This window comes from Stenella coeruleoalba (genome assembly GCF_951394435.1).
Source record: "Stenella coeruleoalba genome assembly, chromosome: 3".
In the NCBI taxonomy this organism is placed as follows: Eukaryota; Metazoa; Chordata; class Mammalia; order Artiodactyla; family Delphinidae; genus Stenella; species Stenella coeruleoalba.
The window spans coordinates 165,863,753-165,878,718 of NC_137148.1; the positions used below are offsets into that span (position 1 = coordinate 165,863,753).

At 41.2% G+C, this 14,966-nt stretch overlaps 1 protein-coding gene across 1 annotated transcript in view; it reads right to left on the bottom strand.

Moving 5' to 3' along the window:
- Positions 1-14,966, bottom strand: part of ADGRE3 (adhesion G protein-coupled receptor E3) — a 41,622-nt gene that overhangs the window by 1,698 nt on the left and 24,958 nt on the right. Inside the window, exons 7-15 of the mRNA XM_079917051.1 lie at positions 13,720-13,836; positions 12,074-12,258; positions 9,813-9,980; positions 8,507-8,704; positions 7,985-8,220; positions 7,307-7,373; positions 6,995-7,086; positions 4,827-4,995; positions 706-801 (exon numbers count right to left, since the gene is read on the bottom strand). Coding sequence (XP_079773177.1) covers positions 706-801; positions 4,827-4,995; positions 6,995-7,086; positions 7,307-7,373; positions 7,985-8,220; positions 8,507-8,704; positions 9,813-9,980; positions 12,074-12,258; positions 13,720-13,836 — 1,328 coding nt within the window. The remainder of the gene's footprint in view (positions 1-705; positions 802-4,826; positions 4,996-6,994; positions 7,087-7,306; positions 7,374-7,984; positions 8,221-8,506; positions 8,705-9,812; positions 9,981-12,073; positions 12,259-13,719; positions 13,837-14,966) is intronic.

Sequence of the window (14,966 nt, forward strand, 5' to 3'; positions counted from 1 at the left end):
ATTGGGAGGATTTTTATGGATTTTGAGCTTTGGAGCCCATCTGGCTCATCTAGTGACATGGTTTCTTACAAGTATATTCTCCCATTTTTCTAAAAGAGCAATTAGGGGACAACTGTGGAGAGAAGTCTCAGATAGTACTGGGAGCTTATTCCTCGGTGCATTGGTCCTGAGTTAGCTCAATGGAAGAACAGACGAAAATCCAGCAACCAAGTTCCAGAGAGGTTCCCTTTCTAACAGGACCATTTCCTCTCCCAGGAAGGTCCCATTATCACATGCACTCCTCCTCTATAGGTATGTGGAGCATCTGGGGTGGGGTTCCTCTCCTGGATCCTTTCTGTGGTATCCACTAACTCCATGGGGCTCTAGTCCACCTCTCTTTAGACAGTGAGAGCTCAGGGGATGATGACCACTCTGCTATGTCTATGATTGTAAGTCTCCCGCTAAAGGATTCTACATTAGATGGTAGTGGTGCTGTACCCATACTTTAAATGACAGGAATATATTGAACAGCCAGCTTAAGCACTGTTAGCGGGCAAGGAAGAGTCACTGAGAAACAGTATGATGGGAATGAAGAATGCAAACCAGGTCATCAGGAAAAGAACTCTTCTCCATACCCTGCAAGAAAGGGAGTTTGTACTAAGACATGGAGAGGAAGTTCGGGGTGTCAAGGGGTAAAACATTAGAATAAGTCACAAGTCTTCTTACCTCACTGGGTTTTGAGTCAGGACCAAACCTGCTGGAAAGTGTATGAGTCTCAGGCTCAGATTTAGATTTGATGATTTCACCAAACCACTTTCGGACCTGGAACATCAAAGGAAAGGCTAGGATTGTTTTTGTTAACAATGGAGAAGAGAAAAGTCAGTGAGTGAGAAAGACGAGAGAGACATTATGAAAAACCTTTCCTACAAAATGTGATATATGCATACAATGGAATGTTATTTATTCCTTAAAAAGGAATAAAATTCTGACACATGCTATAACATGGGTGAACCTTGAAGACATTACACTGAGTGAAATATATGCGCCAGACACAAAAGGACAAATATTGTGTGATTCCACATGAATGAGATCCTTATAATAGTCAAATTAATTGAGACAAAGTAGAATACTGGTTACCAGGGGCTTGGCAGGGGAGAATGGGGCATTATTGCCTAAGGGGTACAGTTTGGGATGATCAAAAAGTTCTAGGGGCTTCCCTGGTGGCGCAGTGGTTGAGAGTCCGCCTGCCGATGCAGGGGGCACGGGTTCGTGCCCCGGTCTGGGAAGATCCCACATGCCGCGGAGCGGCTGGGCCCGTGAGCCATGGCCGCTGAGCCTGCGCGTCCGGAGCCTGTGCTCCGCAACGGGAGAGGCCACAACAGTGAGAGGCCCGCGTGCCGCAAAAAAAAAAAAAAAAAAAAAAGTTCTAGAATGGATGGTGGTGATTGTTGCATGACAATGTGAATGTATTTAATGCCACTGATCTGTACACTTAAGCATGGTTAAAATGATAAATTTTGTTATATATACTTTATCACAATAATTTTTTCATTTGTTGTAGAAACTCAACAAAATATGCATATGCAAAGGAAGAAAATAGAAGTCACACATAGTTGCTCAATCTAGCGAAAAATCACTGATCATGTTTTGGTGGTATCCTTCCATGTGTCTTGGTTTGGGGTCCCCCAGAGGCAGACCTTGAGACAAGGGTTCTAGTGCAAAGAGTTCTTTCGAGGGGTGATCCCAGGAAACACCAGTAGATCAGTGGGGAAGTGAGATTGAGAAGGGAAGGCAGCTAGTAAAGGATGCATAATCCTTTCCATTGTGGACATCTGGGGTTCAGTGCCACTCGGGGGCTCTGGAGACAACAGAGGACACACCTCAGAGTCATCCCACCTCAGGGACAAGGGAGCTGGGGCAACTATCTACCAGCTCCCATCAGTCATTGGTTGATGGCTGCTCTCAAGGGCCATTACTCTCTGGCACCACCAGCTTGCCCTGTGTATAAAGCAGGCATGTCCTGTGGGCAGTAAGAAGCCCACAGGCACAGAGTCACAGGTGTTTACAATAAGCAACCCTGGGCATGTAGAATATAATGCCAAAGTGATATGAGAGAGTCATCAACAACATTTGCTACACCAAGGTTTCCAACTTTGGCACTACTGACATTTTGAGTTGGATCATCCTTTGTAGTGGGGACTATCTTATTAACCGTAGGATGTTTAGCAGTAACTCTGGCCTCTACCAACTAATTGTCAGTAGTACCTTTTCCCCTAGTTGTGACAATCAAAAGTGTCCCCAGACATTGATAAATGTCCCCCCGGGAGTGGCAAAATTGCTTGAGAATAAGTGGTGTTTTTCCATATACACCATTACCCACACGTGAATAACTAGATAACATAGCATAAGAAATGAATATTTATATATGTTATATAAACAAAATAGAACCCTTCTGGAGCAATGATTTGAAACTTACTCTTTCACTAATATATTTTTAAAAATTTAAAAATTATGTATTTTATTGATGTATATTTGGTTTACAATGTTGTGTTAGTTTCTGGTGTATAGCAAAGTGATTCATTTAAACATACATATGTATATATTCTTTTACACATTTTTTTCATCATGGTTTATTACAAGATATTGAATATAGTTCCCTGTGCTATACAGTAGGTCCTCGTTTTTAATCTATTTTATATATGATAATTTGTGTCTGCTAATCCCAAACTCCTAACTTATCCCTCCCTGCCCATCCTTTCCCTTTTTGGTAAAAATGTTTGTTTTCTATGTCTGTGAGTCTGTTTCAGTTTTGTAAATAAGTTCGTTTGTATCATATTTTAGATTCCACATATATTCACTAATATATTTTGAATATCCTTCCGGTCATAAAGTATTCTTGTGCCCAGACAAAAATTAACATTTGAATGGTCTATGCCTATGCTCATCCTTTGTTCTCTAGGGAGTGGCTGCTCTGTCGGCTCAGTTTCTTCCTCTCTCTTATCCTCAGAGGAGCTGTTCTTCCTTTCCTAGTTTGGTTCTTTGGGCGTGTGGATGCAGAGTGAGGAAAAGAGGGAGAGAGGAAGGAGCGCACGCGCGCGCGAGTGAGAGAGAGAGAGAGAGAGAGAGAAGAGGAAGAGGAGGAGAAGGAGGGAGGAGGAAGAGGAGAAGGAAGAGGAAGAAGTATATCAGTCAGGACATGTTTTGCTGCAGTAATAAACGACCTCAAAATCTTAGTGGCCGAGCTCAACAAAGCTCAGCTGGACTATGTGTCTTCTTCATGGTATTTGAGAAGTACAAATAAAGAACTTGGGTGATTTTGTATTTCTTCTGGCTGCTGGAATATCTTTATTTGGCCATTGCACCTCCTGGCCTGGATCATGTAGATCCAAGTTTCATTGGGGTTTCAGTCTTTTACATTATATTTAATAGTTGCATAGTATCCTGTTCTATAGATGAGTATAACTTAACTAAATCTAAGTAGAAGTATGTCAACGTGGTTCAGTAGTATACAGCACGGTAGCATCTTGCCTGGGGTTCATTTCTAGAGCCAGCATGCAGTTCATATTACCCCTGAGCACCCCTTAGTAAGGAACCATCTTAGAGATTTATCTCAACAAGCCCACAGCAGCCAGTATTTCCCAAGTGTCAGATGCACACTGTTTCTTTTGTTCAGCTGCAGACACATGAATTGGCTTGTGTTTAGTAGCCATATTGAATACAAAATATATATCTTGAAAAACTGGAGGCTCACACTGTGAGATGCCTCAGGCACTGAGATGAACTGGGGGAAGAGTACAAATAAGTCTTTTGCATGGTGCTCACTCAAGTGCATACATCCACTGAGAAGAGTTGCTTACAGTTTTCTTTGGCTGTACATGTGGATGGATGGGTAGATGAATAGAAGGGTAGGTATATGGACAGATATGTGATTAAGCAAACATAGCACAACGTTACTTACAGAATCTAGGTGATCGGTATTGCATGTTCACTACATAATTCTTTCAACTTTTTCGTATATTTGAAAATGTTCATGATCAAATGTTAGAAAAACTATATTATTGTGTAATTTCATTATAGAGCTATTAAAACATTAGTAGAGAGGATATACATCACATGGAAATGTGTTTAAGAATTCATGTTAAGTGGTGTGGTAGATTGCTTTATTGATCTCAGTTATTCACTCTTCTGTAGTAGCATTACACCCTGTCTTAGCTTCGTGGTGAATGGAGTGTTTTTCTCCAATTGACTTTGGGCTTGGACATGGGATCTTATTTGGCCAATGAAATATTGGTGGAGGTGATGCAAACAGAATCACCTTGAAATGGCCTTGCTCAGTAGAGCTTGCCTTCTTGTGATTTTGCCATTGTTATAAGAAGAACTTATGTTAGGGAGATGCTCCCCTTTCTCCCAAGCCTCAGGGTCACAAAGAACAGACCTGAACATGATCTTCATCCTGGAGCCAGGTCAAGCTGAGCCCAGCCAAGATCAGCTGAACCCCAGTCAACCTGCAGACTCCAGAATGAGAAAAGTAAATGTTTGTGTTTAAGCCACTGAGATTTTTGAGGTTGTTTGTTACATGGCAATAGATGACTATTACGCATGGGATAGTTGAAGAAAAACATGGTATTTCCTTGATGCAGCAATTATTTACTTTCTGAAAGCCATTAATAAATTAATATTTCTTACAATCAATAGCATCTCACAGTAGAGAACATATAGGGAGTGTTTACACACCACTCACAAGTGCCTATGAAAATTTAGAGAATGTGGATTTGAATGTTTATTAAACTATGTATCTCCAAATGTTTCTTAATTTTAAAACAATAAAGAAAGAGGTCACAGTTTACCTGCTGGCTGAGGAGGCAGTAGACCAAGAAAATGAAGAAACCCTGAAGGCTGTTGATGATGGTGAAGAGGTAGGCCATGACATGGGCAGCTGGGCCGAACTGCAAGACGCCCAGACACCATGTGCATCCCAGAATGAAGAGCTGAGCTGTTGCTTTGAGTGTCAGCATCCTGAGGGAAGTAGTAATCAATAATGTAAAAAAGCTAATGATGGACATGAATATTTCTACAGCATTGTTGTTAACGGTGAAGACTCTGGAGCTAGAATGCCTGGGTTTAAATCCAAGGCAGCACTAACTGTGTGACCTTGGGCAAGTTACTGTCTGGCGTGTGTTTTGTTTTTTTTTTTGTTTTTGTTTTTTTTAAATCATGTGGCTTGGGAGATCTTATTTCCCTGACTAGGGATCGAACCTGGGCCATGGCAGTGAAAGCGCTGAGTCCTAACCACTACACCACCAGGGAATCCCTACTTTTCTGTAACTCAGTTCCCTAATCTTTGTACTACTCCTATTTCATAGGGTTGCTGCAAAGATTAAATGAGACCTTAACATATGTAAAGTATTTAGGACAGTATATAGAACAAAATTAGTACCATACATACGTAAAGCATTCTAAAACTGCAAAGATAAAGCTCTTTATCTCTCTCTCTATATATCATTTATAGATGGAGGGGTCAAAACGTGTGCTATTCAGGGGAACTACATTCAATATCTTGTAATAACCTATAATGGAAAAGGATCTGAAAAAGAATATACATATGTATGTGTGTAACTGAATCACTTTTTTGTACACCTGAAACTAACAGAACATTGTAATCAACTATGCTTCAATGAAAAAGGAGTGTTTTTAATAATTACAGTGCATCAACAAACATAACCTGGAACCATTCCAGGCAAACTGAGATGTAAGGTCACCCTACTTTTGTATCTATATATTCCTAATTTTAAAATATCATATTACATAAGTGAGAAAAGCTAGTTGAGGAACAATTTATGTAGTGATGCTATTGTATGTAAGTCTGTCTGTTCTACAGAAAATGCACAGAAAAAGTCCTGGGAAAATATCAGACATATCATATCATGCAGTTTGTTACCCCTGGATTCCCTGGGAGGTAAAAGTAGCAGGAAAAGAGGGAGTAAGCAACTTTCACTTTTAACTTTATATATTTTGAAAACTTTTGACAAGTAATGAACAAATAACAAATGTGTTATTCTTGTGATTACAATGAAAACCTCAACAAATTACATGTCAAATTAAGATGGATGCTGAGGTCTTCCCTGGTGGTGCAGTGGTTGAGAGTCCTCCTGCCAATGCAGGGGACATAGGTTTGTGCCCTGGTCCAGGAGGATCCCACATGCCATGGAGCAGCTGGGCCCGTGAGCCACGGCCGCTGAGCCTGCGTGTCCAGAGCCTGTGCTCTGCAATGAGAGAGGTCACAGCAGTGAGAGGCCCGTGTACCACAAAAAAAAAAAAAAAAAAAAAAGATGGATGCTGAAAAATAAAAGAAATACTCATAGTTCCCAGTTTTTTGAAATAGTATTATACAAAATATATTTTAACCTAAATCCTCCCTGAACCTATTGCCTCTTGTGCTGTGTGGCCAAAGCTGTATTCTTCCATTCTCCTCTTCTTCCGTTTAGTGTTAGATCGCTTCGCTTTTTGAGATTTATCAAGGACACAGGGCTACCCAGTTAGAGACTACATTTCCCAGGCTCCCTTCCAGCTAGGTGTCACCATGTGACCAAGGTCTAGCCAATGGGATATGAGCAAATGTGGAACTTGCAACTTTCATGTCAACTCCTTCCTGCATATGGGATACTGATAAAGACAACATCCTAGGGGATGGTGGGGCAACACAATAGAAAGAACGTGAGTCCCTGGATCACTCTGTGGAGCCGAGCTTCCCATTAGCCCTGGACTGTTTACCTCTGGCCTGTGGCGTGAGAATGAAATAAACTTCTATTTCACTCCCATTTTTGAGTCACAGAAATTTAGCCTGTACTCTAGTGAATACAGCTTCTCATTAATTGTGATAGTGGAAGATGGTAGTGGTCTTGCTAGTCCTTAGAGCCTGGCTGTGGGGTGTATGTCTGTGTCAATATGTAGGAGGGACCAGTAGGAAGTGAGTAGAGGAAAAGAGGGTTAGAAAATACCACTTGCTTCATCTTACTTTAGATTCTGGATGGTTGACACTTCACTGTTGAGGGAGGAAAGTTTTCTTTTCAAAATCCAAAGAACCAAGATAAAAAATACAAAATTCACCTGCAGGAATGACACAGACCATGTAGAATACAAGTTAAGATGTACTATGTCCACTGTAAATTGTACACAACTCCTACCTCCCTGAACATGGGTTTGAATTGGTAGCAGGTGGAAAAACCAAATCATACAACCGAGAAAATATATGTCCCTTGTGCTATCTTGCACCCATGTCTGGTGCTTCTTCTTAGGTCAGGAACATCAGAGCCACATATTCACTCACACAGCTAATGGCACAGACGGGGATGAGGAAAGCCCAGATGAATTTCTGCTTCAGGTCGAGCCAGCAGCTGGGAAAAATGGGAAAAGGGACGCAAAGAGAGATCAGAGAAAGCACATGAAATGGATATGAAATGACACCTTTTCCTAACAGAGAATTTTCCAATGTCTCCTGAAAATGTCAGCTGACAATGAAGGCTTTAATTGTTCACTACCATGTGTTACTGCTACATTTTACAGGCACAGTCCTGTTAAATTTTCACACTAGTATTCTGAAGGTGGGACCATGGAGGTGACCATTATCCCCATTTCACTAATGAGGGGACTGAGAATTAAGGACTTGAGGTCACAAATTATGGGAGAGATAAAGTTGGGACCTAACTGCAAAATTCTCCCCTTCCAGGGCCCGTGAGCCATGGCCGTTGAGCCTGCGCGTCCAGAGCCTGTGCTCCGCAACGGGAGAGGCCACAACAGTGAGAGGCCCACATACTGCAAAAAAAAAAAAAAAAAAAATCTCCCCTTCCAGAGCCTCTTACATCATTTTTCCCCACCTCACTGGGAAAGAGATTAGAACCCTTATACTCAAGGAGAAAGTAGAGTGCATTTGATGTGAATATCCCAATCATCACTATTAACACTGCCCTCAAATATGTCCATGGCACAGGGTGAGAGTCAAGCTCACTGATCAGGTGTTCCATAAAGATGAGGCCTGGATGCTGCGGAAATGGTCACGATCACAGCCGGGACTCCGTAGCCCACTGGGAACATGAGCTTCTTCATGAACCTGTTGATACTGGAGTGGTTGACCACCGTCAGTTTGCGTGCAGTGAGGAAGAGGTACAGGCCCTCCAGCAGCATCCAGGTGAAGGAGGCCAGGTAGAGATAGTGCAAGGCACCTGCAATGATGGCACATAGCACCTGGGGAAGGAGGAAGGTGTAACCAGGAGGGATTGTCAGGGTGGAGCATGGCCCCAGGGCGTCTCTTTTATACTGACATTGAGTTCAGAACACCTGGTATTAGACCAAGGTCATTGAAGGTAAAGGTGGTTGATAATCAATGGCAGCACTACTCACCTTGGTACATCTCCCCCAACCTCCCTCTGGGGCCCAAGGCTATTTTATTAAGGTGTCCAATGCAGCATGGCTCCATGAACTCAGCAAACACTGGAGGCAGGGCAGGGGTATTTTGGGACAGTACAAGTACCTTGATCTCAGTTCTATCGATGGCTGTTAGGAAGAGCAGGTGGGCCAGGAAGAGGCAGAGTGAGAGCTGCAGGTGGAGCGAAGTGCTGGTGCTCTGGATGGCTTTGCACAGCAGGAAGGTGAGGGCTGCCAGGAGGAGGCACAGCAGAGACAGGCTCAGCCCCACATAGGTGATCACAGTCAGTGTGGGATCCTTCTCCTGGGACACATCAGAGAGGACATCACAGTCACCCTTTCCTGCTCTGGGATTATACTCCCCCACCCCTTGGAATGTGGCATCCCAACATAGGCAGATCACCTTCAGCTCTGCAAGGAGGGGAGGGATGCAGGACTTCCTGTATGCTGTCACCCAGCCTATGTTATCAGTACTCTGACCCCTCGTCTAGGATATGTGTCCAGTCTGACCTTCTCCCACCACCTTTGCTGCTGCCACCCAAATCCTGACCACCATCATCTCTCTACCAGTCCACTCCTGCTGCACCACCATCCATTCTTGACCCAGGAGCCAGAGATTTCTTCTAATAACATAAGTATGCAGCATCCCTGATTCAAATTCCCTCTTGCCTTTCCATTGTAATTTGAATGAAATCCAAACTCCTGACCATAGCATTTGAAGTCTGATGCATTTTCCCTGTGCCCTTTTCTCCAACCTGAACTTTTCCACTTCCCTCTCATTCACTCTGCTCCAACCACATTTATTTCTGGAACACACCAAGTTTGTTCTCTCTCAGGACCTTGACACATACGTGTATCTCTTTTTGGGATGCTCTTCCCTGAAACCTTTTTTTTTTTCATTGAGGTAACATCCAAATAATATAAAACTAACCATTTTACACAGTACAATTTAGTGACTTTTAGTACATTCACAGTGTTGTGCAACCACCACCTCTCTCTAGTTCCAAAACATTTGAATCACCCCAAAATAAAACCTCATGCCCATTAAGAAGTTACCCCCACTTCTCCCCTTCTCCCAGCCCCTAGAAACCATCAATTTGTTCTGTCTCTATGGATTTGCCTATTCTAGGCATTTCATATAACTGGAATCCTACAATATGTGGGCCTCTGTGTCTAACTTATTTCACACAGCATGATATTTTTGAGATTCACCCACATTGTAACCCCACTGACTTAATATTCAGATTTCAGCCTGAATAGTTAATTCTCCTCTAACCATGTTATCTAAAGTAGCACACTTCTGCAATCACTCCAGACACACGCTCTTTAAAAATTTTCCTTATAGCATTTATGGCCACCTAAGCAGGGCCTCCAAAAGGATTAGCTTGAGGAATTCAATGTTTACATCATACCTGTGTGTCGATGGCCATGAGGACAGCGAAACTGGACAGGTGAGTGGCATTGCATATACTGTGAGTCTTGTTTGCTTGTATCAGCAAACAGCCCTCTGTGGACCAGTGGCCGCCCTCCTTTGTACCTTTCCAGTAGACGCAGAAGACCTTTTTGATACTGGAATTTATCTGAAAATAGAACAGGCTCATCATGTCCTTCCTTGGGAGAGACTGCTCTCAGAGTGTCAGTCTATGCTGGTGGGGTGCAAAGAGATGACACCACGGGTTAGGAGAGATCAGGTAATTTCTATTTTAAGTGAAGAGGATGACCACCAGGAACCTGTCCGCGTAGTCCCAACTCTATTGGGATTCCACATAACAGAAAATGAACCCACCTCTCTCTGGGAGCCAGAATTTTACAAGATGTCATTGGCTTCAGGACTTTATCCTCCAACACGGGAGTCAAATAAAAATAGAGTATAAGGCTCACTTAAATTTTTCTCCCAAATACTCTCTAAGCCAAATTTCCCTGATGTCTTCACATCAATTCTGCCCTGACCGCTTACAACACAATAATTGCTCATACAATGACAGGGGTAGTGTAGGGAAGAAACATTACCAGGAGACAATAAAGTTAGTTTTCAATCTCTCTTTTTTTTTTTTGCCCCCAGGATGTCCATAGCAACACTTGATCGGGCCAAGGATGTGAGTTGGATGCTATCCTATTTGGCGGCTGTATCTCCTTTGATAATCCACTGGACCATCCCCAGATATCTTGCTCCACTTCCATTGCTCCATGCCATACATCAAAAATTCCATTCCTAGATTTTATGCATCAGATGGAGAAAACCTACCTTTCCTCACCTTCTCCCACTTAATTCTTATTTTCTTAAAAATTAAAAAAGTTTGATTTATTTTTTCCAGCCTTATTGAGATTTAATTGACATATAACATTGTGTAAGTTTAAGGTGTATGTAATGATTCGATATATGTATATATTGCAAAATGATTATTACAACAAGGTTAGTTAACATCCATCACTTCACATATTTACAATTTTTATTTTGTGGTGAAAACTTTTAAAAGCTACTCTCTTAGCAACTTTCAAATATACCATACAGTATTGTTAACTAGAGTTAACTAGAGTCACTATTCTCTCCATTACATCCCCAGAACTTATTCATCTTATAACTGGAAGTTTGTAACATTTGATCACGATTACCTCTTTCTCCCACCTTCTGTCGCTGGCAACCACCAATCTGTCCTTTGTTTCTATGAGTTTGTTTTTACAGATTCCACATATATATGAGATCAGTCAGTATTTGTCTTTCTCTGTCTGACTTATTTCACTTGGCCATAAGGTCTTCAAGGTTCATCCATGTTGTCAAAAAAACGGCAAGATTTCTTTCAACTCTTACTTTCTAAACAGTTACTATGTCTGGCTATTAACCCTCCTGCCTTTAAGAGTTTGGGCAGAGAATGGGAAAAGGCAATGAATTATATAAAAGTTTTTCTTCTGATTGAATTATGTAGTCTTAATAATTAATTCCAGGCTTTTGTGCAAGAATAAACACTATGTCTCAGTTCAAATTTCACAGATGTAGGAGGTACCGGCAATTAAAAAAATTCCACGAACTAGAATGATGCTGCCCAAGAGAAATATCATATGAGTCACTTATGTAATTTGAAAATTTCTACTACCACATTAAAAAAGGAAAAGAGGGCTTCCCTGGTGGCGCAGTGGTTGAGAGTCCGCCTGCCGATGCAGGGGACACGGGTTCGTGCCCCGGTCTGGGAAGATCCCACATGCCGCGGAGCGGCTGGGCCCGTGAGCCATGGCCGCTGGGCCTGCGCCTGTGCTCGGCCACAGCAGGGAGAGGCCCGCGTACCGAAAAAAAAAAAAAAAAAAAAAGGAAAAGAAACAGGTCAAATTAATTTTAATAAAATATTTTATTTAAAGCACTATATTCAAAATAATATCTTTTAATATGTCAATATAAATCAATACATGTAATCAGTGTAAAATTATTGAGATGCTTAACACATTGTTTTTCTTACTAAGTCTTCAAAGTCTGGAAATACTGAATCTAAACCTGGAAATACTAAGTCTTCAAAATCTCAGTTCAGACTCACCATATTTCAAATGCTCAATAACTGTAGTTGGCTCCTGGCTATGATGTTGCACAGTGCAGGTCCAGAATGATTGACTTGGGAGTATTTAAAAATTGTTTGGTCTAACATCCATGAAACCTAAGCAAGTACAAATTGTAGCTTTCACCCACCTGCAGGTGCTGAAAACTTAGAGTCACAGGCTGGGAGAGAGATGTGTTCCTTTGGGGTCCAATAGCGGCACTCACTACCTGGGAGTTCAGGTAAACTTGATCTTTCTCATTCACCTCTTCAAAAAATGTTGCATTTATGATGTTTCCAAGAGAAGAGTATGAAATAAAGGCAACTGCACTGGGACCTGAGGAAACAGAATAATGGAGTCTTAAAAAGTGCCACCATTCCTTCTGTTGCCCTTTCCCACTCCATACCTGACAGACTCCCATGATCGCCACCCCTGTGCTCAGCTGTGTCTAGGATGTTTACTTTTCCTTTCCTGCTCTTCCTACCCAAATATTCACAACTCCTCCTCAAAGACCCATCTCCAACCCAGCCTCTGGCTCGGGAAGTCTTCCCTAGATCCTCTGGCAGCTTGATGTGTCTTTCTCCAAATTCGTATTTCAAGTGCAGTCCCTGCCGTGCCAAAGAGAATTCAACTGTCCATTAATTATTTCCTGTGGATTAATCCTATTTTTCCAACAGGCACTAAACGTACTGAGTAACTAATACCGGATACTTCATTTGGAAACCACAGGGCTCCTAGCACAGTGCCAAGCATGTGGTAAATGGTGAATTCTTTGAAAACATCTTTATTTTCTAAAAAAGTTTAACTTATATTTCAAACACTTAGAAAACTATAAAAAAGACATACAGACATTTACACTCGGATTTAAAATATATTATAGTTTTGTCGTATTGGCTTCAGAATTATGTATTTTTTTAAGAAATAAAATGTTTTAGATATGGCTAAAGATCCCACTATTATTTCATTCTCTTTCTTCCTTCTCGAGAAATAACCACGGACTTGAAGTGGAAGTGTGGCCTTTCCATGAATACATTTGTAATTTTACTACATAAGCATGTTTCCATTATAATATACAGTATTGTTTTCTGTGTTTAAAAATTCACATAAATGGTATCCTACATTGGGTATTCTTTTTTTTTACTTTTTTTAAAAAATTATTTTATTTATTTTATTTTTGGCTGCATTGGGTCTTCGTTGCTGCGCGCGGGCTTTCTCTAGTTGTGGAGAGTGGGGGCTACTCTTTGTTGTGGTGCGCGGGCTTCTCATTGCGGTGGCTTCTCTTGTTGCGGAGCAACTCAAGCTGCAACAACTCTTCCCTGGGTCTTCAGCCTGCTGGCTAGATTTTAGACTTGCTACCCTCCACGATCACAGGAGCTAATTCCTTAAAATCTCTGTCTTTGTCCCTGTCTCTCTCTCCATACACACACACAGCCCCCACTGGTTCTGTTTCTCTGGAGAACCCTGACTGATACACCTACTGATGCTTCCTGGGATCATCTCCCAAATAAAATCATTACAACTGAACTCCTTATACTTGTCCATGGACTGCTTCTGAGTGAACCTAAACTGAGACCCAGGTAGAACAGCCCCTCAACTGCAAAGAAGCCTCTTTCATGCTGAAGAATAGAAAGCCTCTAGTTTAAGAAGATTTTTGTTTTTAAGGAAAAGACTCAAATGACACAGTTTTAGGGTAACAGACCCATTAGGGAGGAGCCTATTGTGGACCTTTCCTTACTACTCACACAGTGATATTGCTCTGCATGTCTTAGGGATTCTGCATGCAGCCACCACATGTACCTTGTGTATTTCCCTGGATGATGTCACTGCAGCTGATATTCATGGAGTTCATTAGGGCGCTCAAGTTGAAGATGACTCCTGTGGAGCAATTGTCTGTAACAACTCGAGTTTCAACAGCTGGTAGGAAAAACAACGGGCAAGCTTACCATTATTATAAGTTTTAAAAATGTGCATAGCTACACAAACAGCTCAAATTTACTGAATGTCTAAGATGTGCCAGGCACTGGACTAAGATCCTTATACATCATCATCTTATAACAGCATCATATAACGCCATGAGGAACCATTGTTCAGATGAGGAAACTGAAGTTCAGAATTTAAGTACGACTCTAACTCCTGAAACCAAGTTCTTAAATAATATTCTCTAGCATATTGTCTTTGAAGCAACAATTCTGTTTCTCGGAATTTATTCTAGGAGAACAATCATGGATAAGAGGACAGAATTAGCTACAAGAAAGTTGTAGCTAATTTCACAACAGCAAAGACGATAATGGTGAAAAATGGGAAGTGACCTAAATGTTTAAGAAGGAACTGATTAAATAAGTTATGGCTTATCTCTTTAATGGGGAACCATGCTTCCAATAAAAATGAAGTCACAGAAAAGCAGGAAATAAGGGAATTCCCTGGCGGTCCAGTGGTTAGGACTCCACGCTTCCACTGCAGGGGGCAGGGGTTTGATCCCTGGTCGGGGGAACTAAGATCGCGCAAGTCACATGGCATGGCCAAAAGAAAAAAAAAAAGAGCAGGAAATAAGCTCATGAAAATATTTATCTTAAAAATCAGAGAGTCTGAGACTGGTCATGAGTTGGAAATTATTCAATCTGGATGATGAGTGCAGTAGGCTTATTATGTCTCCTTTTTTTACGTTTAAAAAGAGTTAAAAAGAAGCAAGTAACAAAATAGCACTTAAAGAATGATACTATTATGAAGTAGATAGGAATATAAAAAATGATACTATTTAAATAAAACTTTATAATACTAAAGAGTGGAAAGTAGAATAATCAAAGTTATAGCAATTACCAGCCCTAGTTGTAAGTGTATTATATGCAGCATTATTATCTCATTTTATATATGAAAAGACTGAAGCCCCTGAGGTAAGGGTACTGGTCATCGATTAAACAGTTAGGAACTGGCCAAATCAGGAAAGATGAGAGTTACTCGTAATCTGGTTTAATTTTGAAAGAAATTGTGCAGATTCTGGTTTCCCAGGAAGGTTAGACACTGAATTTTATTTTATTAAAGCAATT